The sequence below is a fragment of the Mandrillus leucophaeus genome, unplaced genomic scaffold (assembly GCF_000951045.1).
Source record: "Mandrillus leucophaeus isolate KB7577 unplaced genomic scaffold, Mleu.le_1.0 Scaffold756, whole genome shotgun sequence".
Classification (NCBI taxonomy): Eukaryota; Metazoa; Chordata; class Mammalia; order Primates; family Cercopithecidae; genus Mandrillus; species Mandrillus leucophaeus.
In genome coordinates this window covers 262,498-273,763 of record NW_012108208.1, presented here as the reverse complement: position 1 = coordinate 273,763, position 11,266 = coordinate 262,498, and the positions used below count along the sequence as shown (strand labels likewise).

Below are 11,266 nucleotides of genomic sequence, written 5' to 3'. Positions count from 1 at the left end.
ACAGACTGGATTAAGAAAATGTGGCACATATACACCATGGAATACTATGCAGCCATAAAAAAGGATGAGTTTGTGTCCTTTGTAGGGACACGGATGCAGCTGGAAACCATCATTCTCAGCAAACTACCGCAAGAGCAGAAAACCAAATGCCGCGTGTTCTCACTTATAGGTGGGAATTGAACAATGAGATCACCTGGACTCGGGAAGGGGAACATCACACACCGGGGCCTATTATGGGGAGGGGGTAGGGGGGAGGGATTGCACCGGGAGTTATACGTGATGTAAAGGACGAGTTGATGGGTGCTGACGAGGTGATGGGTGTAGCACGCCAACATGGCACAAGTATACATATGTAACAAACCTGCATGTTATGTACATGTACCCTAGAACTTAAAGTATAATAATAATAATAAAATAAAATAAAATAAAAAATAAGGACATTAATCCTTTGTCTAACATGATTTTGCATATATTACCACACCCTGTTTTTACTTTCTAATTTTACTTACTAAGAACATGTATCATTTTTAAAATTAAAGAAAGCTAACAGGACAAGATAGGTCATAAAAATTAACCTTCTTATTATTCAAGATTCCCTAAGAATTATCGAAAAAATTAAAAAAAAGAATTCCATATGGGCTACTGTTACCACTTTATACTTTAGAATACATACCTTTAGCAGCCTGTCAAAGAGAATAATTCTATTTAGTTGGTACTCTGTGTCCTTCTCTCTGATGATTAAAGGGAGAGTGGCAGCTGCAGACAACTCATTATTGCTGTTTGAATGAGGTAAATTAGACTGGCTGTAAAAGAGAACAAAAGCAATAAAAAAAAAATGGACAAAAGGTACATTTTCTTTTTTCTTCCTAACTCTACCGACAGTGATTTCAGAAAAAGCACAAAATTTTAATAAACCAAAATATCAGGTTATTATTTTCTATTTAGGAAACACATTTAAAGAAAATGTATAAAATTCTTATAAATCTAATATAAATAGAAAGAAAAATAAATGTAAAATGAGACTATATATACTCACTCATCTTCAAGTAATGGGTAAAATGCTTCTCCACCAACATCTTTCAATCTCTGTGTATTTAAAGACAATATTTATGTATAAAGATATTGGGCAGAAACTTTGATCTGTGTTTAAAAAGACAAGTAATACAACAACTATGAATTTATAAAGGGACCTAGAAAAGTATAAAATAGAATCTAAAAATCAGTTCTTATAAACATGCAAGCATACAATGCCTCTACTGATTAAGGTTTGGCTGTGAAAAACAACTTTTCTTTTTTTTTTTTCTTATCTATAGGTATCACTCATAAATGTTAGACACCTATCATGATATATTTTCCAAACACAACTCAGAATTACTAGCACTAGTATAAAACTTAATGAATGGGAAAAAAATTTTAAGTTATATGAAGAAAGATGATTAAAAAGAGGTACTATATAGCCATGTACATATTGAAAGAACAACTTAGATTTATTTTTGCTTTGGCATAATACAAGCTAAGTCAAAAAGAAAGGTACTAGAAAAAGGATTCCAAAACATTTCTCACATCATACTTTGAACATGTATGACTCAAATAGCTAATAAATCAATGGACAGAGTTTACTTAATGATTTTTTTTACAAAGTTATTTTAATAGTTGTTTCAAATAACAACCCTGACAGGATTATAGTTATTCTTCAAAATCAGAAGCAGGAAGGCAGTAGTAAAGTAAAATGTTAATCACATTCTAAGCAAGGTGATTAAAGTTAATGCCATCTTGCCCACTGCTCTGCTGTTCAACTTCCATCTTGAAGGCAGAATGTTTGCTCCTATGGGGATTGACATAGAAGTTCAAGCTGTGTGTGCACCAAGCACTGATCTTCTGTTGATCAGTCATTGTGCACCCATGTGAGTTATTCCCAGAATTGTTAAAGCTGAAGAAAAATCTTTTACTCAACACTAAGAATTCAGCAAACACTGAATTTACGCCTGGTTCTCCTCTAAAAATTAATGTGCTATACGCTTATCCTATTTTAGTAAACCTTTAGGTATATCTTTCATATATTAAAACTTTAAATAAAGAAATTAAATTTTCCCAAGTGTTACTGCATTATTAATACACATATCTTGTTATTAAAGATTAGTTTTCAGTATCCTGAATGTCATTGATTTTATCTATAAGTATCTTGTCTGTCTTTTCTAAACAAAAATTTTGCACATTAGGAATTTTAAAAGGTGAACGAAAACACTAAAAATTATTTGGTTTCCATATCATTTTAAGAATCAGCAAATTAATATTTCTTAATAACTACAGAAGAAAAGTATTTTAAATTTCGCAAGCAGAACTGTAAAGGCATTGAGACATTTAGACTTGAAGCCTACATTCATTTAACTTGGATTATATTTAAATTGAAGAAACAAATTGAGAGCAAAACAAAATCAGCTGAAATCAGATATTTTGGATGTAATTTATTGTTTGCTGCATGGTATTGTTACTTATTTTGTTACTTTCCACATTCTTTCTTTCAAAGAGATTATAAATTCAGAGTATTGAGTAGTAATAATTATATATTTTAATTTTCTGTTGATGGCATTATGGTAGACAATGGATTCTAATACTGTCCTACTACATAACATGTAAAATATTAAATGGTTAGCTAAGCTTTAAAACATAAAGAAAATGCTGTGATAACAGATATAAAACCAGGCCTAGAAGAAAGGAGTTAATAACTGCGGTCTAGATATTTAGACCATAATGGGATAAAGGTTTGGGAACCTGCATAACAGACCTTCAGAATGGAGAAGACCCTTCTAAAGCCACGTAAATAAAAACTAGGGGAATTGCTAGCTTAGACAGAAAACAAGGATAGGTACTTATTTTAGCTTTGGCTATGAATAGTTAAAATTAAAAAGGCTGGGACTTCCACTTTCTTATACAAAATATAAACAGCTTAGAAAGCATCATTCTTCCTCTAACAAGAAAAATGCTGAACAAACTGAAAATCAAGAACTCGTCTCACATCTATCAGAATCAGAGCACTGTGATGTCCTAAAAACTGGAGGGACCCTCGAATACAGGGAATCACAGCTCACCAGGAACAGAGCCACTGCTGGAGCCTGTTAAGATTAATTAAAAGGTATTTATTTATACTTGCAGGCTGAGCACAGACTAATATGAGAGAGAAAAACTTCTAGAGGCCCAGCCTTAGGGAGGCCTTCCTTGCTTCCATGAGATTAACCTCCACAGGTCCCACCAGGTTCTCAGGGTGAAGATCTGAGAAAAATACCCTTGACTTCCTGCAGGGGGAGGTGGAAAGTAAACAACCTGAAATATAGCCAGGGTACTCTGTTTTCCTTAAGAGAGGTCTGCCTTAAAGGGAAACTCTTCTGCCAGGTCCTAACTAACTTGGGTTTTGCAGAAATCTAGCCAACTTGGGAAGGAAATATTCAACTCCAGTCCACTCCAGTCTTTGATGTAGGGGAAAAGAAATACCCGACTCTAGTCCCTCTAGCTTTCCTGTCTCAGCTTGGGGCAGAGGAGTGGGAGAAGCTGAGAAACCTTGTGAAGGTCACAGCCCAGGAATACAGGCTCACTAAAATCTGGGACTTAATCATAAGATTATAAAATACTTCTCCCCTGTACTTTACTACAATATTAATAGGGCTTTTAAATAATAAGAGGATTCATTCCTTCATTCAGTTATCATATAGGAAGAAAACATATATCAAATGAAGAGAAGTACAATGGAGGAAAAAAAAAAAACAGGATAAAGAATACAAGGGATAGGTGTGGCGTTGCTATTTGATAAAGGATGGCCAACAAAAGCCCACCAATAGGTAACGGTTCAGCAGAGAATGGAAAGAAAGGAAATAGAAGCGGCGGAAGAGTGTTAGAGGCACTGGGAAGAGCAAGCTTAAAGGCCTTGAAACATATAACTTTAGAAAATGATTTAAAAACAAAATTAACAGCCTGAGTAAACTTATAACCATTAAGCAGACTGAAGTAATGATTACACCCAGATAGGGATAAGGAGCCATTACAGTATGGTTTTAAAGCTAACTCCCATGAAACATTCAAGAAATAGATATATGTAATCATATAAAGTCTTTCAGAGAATAAAAAAAAAAAAGGCAACACTCTCCTATTTATCTTATGAGACTAGTACACCCCTGATACCAAACTAGCATGTTGCAGTAAAAGAAAAGAAACTCACAGGCCCATCTCAAATAGATACAAAAATGCAAACATTCTAAACAAAATATTAGAAAAATCAAAACACAAATGTATAAAAAAGGAAAAATGAAATCATGATCTGATTGGGTTTATTCCAGAAATATAAACATGGCTCAACATTGAAAAACCCCATCAATATAATTAAATCCATTAACATAATACATAAAAAACCATATGACCATCCCAATAGATACAGTAAAAACACTCAGTGAAATTCAACACCCATTCATAACAAAACGTATAACTTAGAACAGATGTCTACAGCTCAATGCAACAAATATCATACTTAATTATGAAATATAAAAAGCAACCTTTTAAAACCAGAAATGAGACAAGAATGCCCACTATTTGTTTCTATTCAATAGTGTTATAGAGACTCAGCAAAAATAATTACAAAAGATGAAGTGAGTGAAGTGAATTAAGGTAGTGTTTTTCCCTTCATTTCCAAGAAAACCACAGAGACTCTATAGAGTCCTATTCTTATTTAAAAAAGAATAAGTTCAGCAACGTTGCCTGACACAAAATCCATATAAAAAAATCAATTGTGTTACTAATCATGCACAAAATAGTAGTTGACATGGTATTTAAAAAAATATTATTGATGTATTTTTAAAAATAATCTACTGGTATACTTAAGATTTGGTACATTTTACTACATGAAAACATATTATTGATGTATATTTTAAACTCATCTACTGGTATACTTAAGATTTGTACATTTTACTACATGAAAATTTTGCCTAGAAAAGAACCATAAACAAATCTCAAATTCTAATGTGTAAGCTGAATTGTAGTAATGTCTTCATTTTACTTTGAAAAACAGGAACGAAAAATATGATGGATTGATGCATGACTAGAAAGATAGACAGACATGTGGTAAAGCATGTAAAATGTTAATTATAGAATCTAGGTCACAGATTAGCAAACTGTTTCTATGCAGGAACATATAACAAATATTTTTAGCTTTGTGGGCCATGTGGTCTCTATCGCAACTACTCAATTTTGCCACTGTAGAACAAAACAGCTATACATAATAGGTCAATGAATAGGTGTAACTTGATTTTGCTAATAGACCATATCAAATGGTTGATCTAGGCGGTAACTTGTTCACTGTAAATGCTTCCCAACTTTTCTGTTTAAAAATTTTTATAACAAAATGTTGGAAAAAATCATACTCATACATATATATACACACACATATATATATACACACACACACACACACATACACACACATATATATATACACACACACACACACACATACACACACATATATATATTCTATTTACAAGAGCAACAATAAATTACCTTAGGAATAAATCTGATAACTGACATACAGACATTAAAAAGAAAATTGTTATATAAAATATGACAAATAAATGACATATTTATTTAGGCATGTTCAAGAAATAAAACCCTACATTTTAAATACATCAATTCTCTACAAATTAACCTATAAATTTAATGCAATGTCAATCAAAACCCTGTAATTTTTTATGAAGGTCTTTATGATGATAATAAAAATCAGCTAGTAGAGGAAGATGTTAAAGAGCTCCTACTCCATTTTGAGGACAAAAAAACTGAAAGTCTTCCTTTGCTAGATATCAACAGTTCACATAAAACTATAGATTAAGGCAGTGTGGTATTTGCTAAAATTAGAAACACAGGCCAACAAATTAGAATACCAAGGCCCAGAGACATATCCATGCACATAGAAAAAGTTGGTATTGCACATCAAAAAAGTGAAGAGAAAACTATTCAATTATATGGTACTGACATAAGGGGTATTTTTTTAATCAATGAAATACGACATTGGATACCTTCCTTACAACTTAATCTAAAATAAATTCTAGGTGGATTAAAGAATTAAATGGGAAACAATTATTTAAAATTTTTAAAAGGAAATATATAAAAACATTATAAAATATACTTATAACCTTGCTATTACTTTAAGTAAGTTACAAGAAAAAATATATCAAAATACATTTGACTATAAAAGAAAATACTGATAAAAATTTAGAATTCTATTCAATAAAACAATCAAAAGTTGAAGGAAGAGCTACAGATGAGAATATATTTCCATGACATACCGCTCACAAAGATACGATATCAGGGATATAGTTCTAAAACTCCTCAAATCAATAAGAAATCACTCAAAAGACAAACTGACAAGAGATATGAACTAGTAATGCATAAAGAGGTAGGCGAAGTGATAAAATATATGAAAAGACTTACAACTGCACTATAATCACGAAATTAAAAATTAGTGTTATAGCAAAATACTTTTCCATATCATTAGATTAACAACTTTTTAAAATTTGATAAAAGAAAGCATTACCAGGTAAATAAAGAAATGAGAACAGTTACCCAATGATGGCGAAAAGATAAACTGATAAAATCATTTTTGTGAACACTCAGGTAATAAAGCTGAAGTTGCACAGATGCAATTTACTCTGGGGCACACATTTTACAGAAGCTCTCCCATATTTTGTGAAATCAAGGAGCCATACACAATATCTTGTGTATCTGTAAGGTTTTAATTAAAGAAAAAAAAAAAACTAAAGCAGAACTGTGAAAATATCATTCTTACATTTCTTAGCTGGCATAATGATAATGTCACAGTGGTATCATCTAAAAGTGAGCTTCTATCTCGACCTTGTCCAAAGCTTTCGCCATCCTCAAAGAGAAAACTGAAAAGAAATTTTTAAAAATAATATGCACATAAAATCCAGTTTATTGTTTCTTCTAGAAAGCAAAGTTTATTCTAAGTCATCAATCCCTTCATTAAAAAAGAACTAAACTTTCGAATGGATGTTTAATAAAACAATGTATTGAGATTTCTTCAAACAAGTCTCGTTTTTAAATAACTCTTGAGTTGGTATGAATATAAGAAAATTTCAGAAAAACAAAAGTGTCATTTACAACCCTTTGTTCATGCAGTTTCAATGCTAACAGTACTCTCCTGACATTAGCCCAATGTTTTCCCGAGAAACTTTATACGAGTGGAAAAAGACAAAGGGAAGAAGAAAGAAAAAAGCATATTGGATAGTAACCTCATAGAAGAAAGGATATTAAATAATAAATGAGTAAAATTTGTTTACAATTTCAATAAATTACTTTTAAGAATCTATATGCCCTTTAAACTATTTCTTCTTACAATTTCCATAATCTTACTTCTTACTTTCTACTTAATTCAATGTATAAGTGGTATACTCAAAGTTAACATTTAAAAATCAGATTAAAAGAGAAAAAAAAATAAACTAGTCAATCCAAACAATACAGAAGTTTGAAAAGAAAAAAATGATGAGCAGATTACTTCTACAGTTGCCTATAATGATCAAACCTAAGTCTTGAAATCTAAAAATTAAAATTTTATTTTATTTTATTTTGAGACAGGGTCTCTCATTTGCTCAGGCTAAAGTGCAGTAGCATGATCTCGGCTCACTGCAGCCTCAACTTCTCTGGGCTCAGGTGATTCTCCCACCTGCAGCTGCCTGAGTAGCTCGGACTACAGGCACACAACACCATGTCCAACTAATTTTTTTCTTTGTAGAGGCAGGGTTTTGCCATGTTGCCCAGGCTGATCTCAAACTCCTAGGCTCACTCAATTCACTTGCCTTGCCTCTCAAAGCCTAAAATTAAAAATTTAAAGTATTAGTAGAAGCTCAAGAAATTTAGGTTCATATTTTTATGAACAAACATGAATAGCAATGTTAATGACAATCTTAGCCCCAAGGTTGCAGAGGTATTTAACTTGGAGTCTAACTTATAGCATGATACCTTCTTATACAGTTTTGCAGATGTTTTTGCAACACACTAGCACAGTAATGATCTTTAGGACATGCAGTGAGACCACACAGTTCATTTACATTTACAAGTATATTTGCAAAAAGAACATAGTTGTTTTTAGTAGGCAAACTAACTAGTTTTTAGTTAACTCTCTTATTCTATTGTGACTTGTGTATTTTTCATTAACATCAATTATTGCAAGATATTCCATAGTATTAACTTCACTTCAAATAGGTCACAAAGCAAATCACAGATCAAAGACAAGTGATGGGAACTGCAATTAGAAACTCTGGTCAGTCAAACAAGGTGTTGATTTCAATTGCTTCCAATAATCACTTAGTTGGGATGTCTACCAAAAAAAATTTTTAAAACAACCAATTTTCTTTTTTTTATTACCATATAAGTATAATTATTATCGTTTATTTATTTATTTAAATTTACAAGAGAAGTTTCTTTCCTTACTTGGGGAGTGTGCAGATAGGTGGTTTGGATCGAATGATCTCCTTGTTGACAAGCTCTTTCTCCAAGTCACCTCCAGCCAAACACCAAAGGTAATAAACTTCTTCAATAGATCTTTCTGACAGGTAATCATTATTTATATCTATTAAAAGCAAATTTAAGGAATCATTGTATTACATTTTCTACCTTTATTAAAAGTCAACAGGCAGTAATAGCTGCCATTCTAAAAAAAAAAATAAACACTGAAGAACAGACTTCCAGTTTCCAGTTAGTAGTAAGGAGGCTGAAATTTGCTACTCCACCCTAACAACAAATAAAAAGCTGAACAGACTGAAAAATCAACCATTCTTGGATCTGTAAGAGAGGTGAGGACATAGGGCAAACTTCTGTCCCCAGGAGTGGAGACAGACAGCAGAATACAGGGAGTTACAGCATTCTGGAACAGACATTCATGAGTAGTGCCTCAGGAACCAGTGCCAAGTTTGGAAAACCTAAACTGTAATTGACAAATTACTGGAGCTCAGTGTGGACAACTCTGAGAGTTAAAAACTCCAGGGGGAGCCAGTCATAAGGGATACCCGCACACTTTTGTGAGTCTGGAGATTGACACGGTTCTCACAGTAAATATTGGAGGAAAATGCCCTTATGTTTCCAGTAGTGGCAGAGGAAATGGAACCATTCTGAAATACAATGAGCACTGTTCTTAACAAGGTCAGCCTTCAGGATAAACCGGTTAGTCAGAGCCTAACTGACCTGGAGAGGGGAAATACCAAAGTGCAGCCAGCTCTAGCTTTCTATGTGGTGGTTAAGGTGTGGGGAACAGAAGCATTCTGTAGTAAGTCCTATGATTAGGTCTCAATCTTTAAGTGAGCCAGTGACTCTAGACAAAGTGTTTCCTTGCCCTTAAGGAGTGGCTAGAATGAGCTGGAGCTTGGTGTTTCCCTTCTCCTACCTGGAGGTATGCCATGACTGGCAGATTCTGATTTAATTTTTGTAATAATTTGAATGCTCCTAGCTGAAAATAATATACTACTAAAAGTGGCTTATATAATAAAGACATTTATTCATCTCTCCTAATAAAATCATAGGTATAGGAGGGGCCTATGCTTATCAAAATTCTAGACCATTTCCTGCATTAAGAAGAGAAGAAAGTGGTGAACTTATGCTGCAGTACTTTCTTGACAAGAAAATTTGTTTTTTCCCTACAAGTAGCCCTTATGCCCAGTACTTTCATTTAGATACAATTAGCCAACTCTAGTTCACAAACTTACTGCCCATAGAAAAAAAACCTGGAATTTTCACTCTTTATAATGAATACATAGTATTGGAAATTTTACACTCTATATTGGAAAAGGAATAAGGGTAGAAAATAGCACATGGGGAGGCAACCAACACAAATTGTTCCTTCCCTCCTATCTCAAGGCAATGGCTGGCTGCCTTTTCTGAAGTCTTCCTTGATGTCCCAGACAGAAATACACAATTAGGTGCTCCTGCTATGCTGCCATTGTGCTATATTCATATTGACCTTCATTTATAATAGTGATTGTATAACTAAATGTCTGTCTGCCTTCCCCTTTTGCATGAATGTTACTTAAAGATACAGTATGTGGGCCGGGCGCGATGGTTCAAGACTGTAATCCCAGCACTTTGGGAGGCCGAGATGGGCGGATCACGAGGTCAGGAGATCGAGACCATCCTGGCTAACATGGTGAAAGCCCGTCTCTACTTAAAAATACAAAAAAAACCTAGCCAGGCGAGGTGGCGGGCGCCTGTAGTCCCAGCTACTCGGGAGGCTGAGGCAGGAGAATGGCGTAAACCCGGGACGTGGCACTTGCAGTCAGCTGAGATCCGGCCACTGCACTCCAGCCTGGGCGACAGAGCCAGACTCAGTCTCAAAACAAACAAACAAACAAACAAAAAAGATACAGTATGTGACACATAAAGGAACTCAATAAATGTTTAATTGAATGAATGTTTAGTAACCATTTTCTGCCATGACTTAAGTCATAAAAACTTTTCAGAATAAAGGTAACTTACTCGTGTCACTAAACCTTACGTTCCAAGAGCTGTAATCTTCACACAAGAATTGAAAGTCTAAAAGCTGATATTCTCTTCAACATGCAGAACATAATGGTATGTAATTCTTATCAATAATATTATTTTTAGAGATCAGTTATAAATAAATTATATAGAATATCAGTAACTTAAATATAAAGGATAAACTGTTAGCTCAAATGTATGTGTGTTTATGTGTATTCTAGCCACTCCTTAAGGGCAAGGAAGCACTTGTCTAAAGGCTAGAGGCACAGGCTCACTTAAAGATTCAGAACTAATCACAGGATTGACTATAGAATGCTTCTGTTAATCTTAAACACCACACAGAAGGCTAGAGCTAGCTGCAATTTGCTATTTCCCCTCACCAGTTCAGTTAGGCTCTGATAATTATCCAAGCAAGTTAGGCTCTGATATTATCCAAGCAAGTTAGGCTCTGACTAACTATATACATATATATTTGTGTGTGTGTGTGTGTGTGTGCGCGTGTATACTTTGTTTTTTGTTGTTGTTGTTTTGTTGTCTTTTTTTTTTTTTTTGTAGAGACAGGATATCTCTACATTGACCAGGCTGGTCTCAAACACCTGGCCTCAAGCAATCCTCCCTCTTTGACCTCCCAAAGTGCTGAGATTACAAGCATAAGCCACCGCACCCAGTCAGTCAGTTATATTTTAATCACTTCCAGAATTGTCTCTTAATTCCCATGATTCCACTAATATATTTTTTTTTTTTT

At 33.8% G+C, this 11,266-nt stretch overlaps 1 protein-coding gene across 1 annotated transcript in view; it reads right to left on the bottom strand.

The window, feature by feature from the left end:
• The window catches only part of TBCK (TBC1 domain containing kinase), a 245,377-nt gene that overhangs the window by 163,352 nt on the left and 70,759 nt on the right, over positions 1-11,266 (bottom strand). Inside the window, exons 11-14 of the mRNA XM_011966312.1 lie at positions 8,485-8,623; positions 6,824-6,923; positions 1,037-1,086; positions 674-803 (exon numbers count right to left, since the gene is read on the bottom strand). Of these exons, the coding sequence (XP_011821702.1) occupies positions 674-803; positions 1,037-1,086; positions 6,824-6,923; positions 8,485-8,623 (419 nt within the window). The remainder of the gene's footprint in view (positions 1-673; positions 804-1,036; positions 1,087-6,823; positions 6,924-8,484; positions 8,624-11,266) is intronic.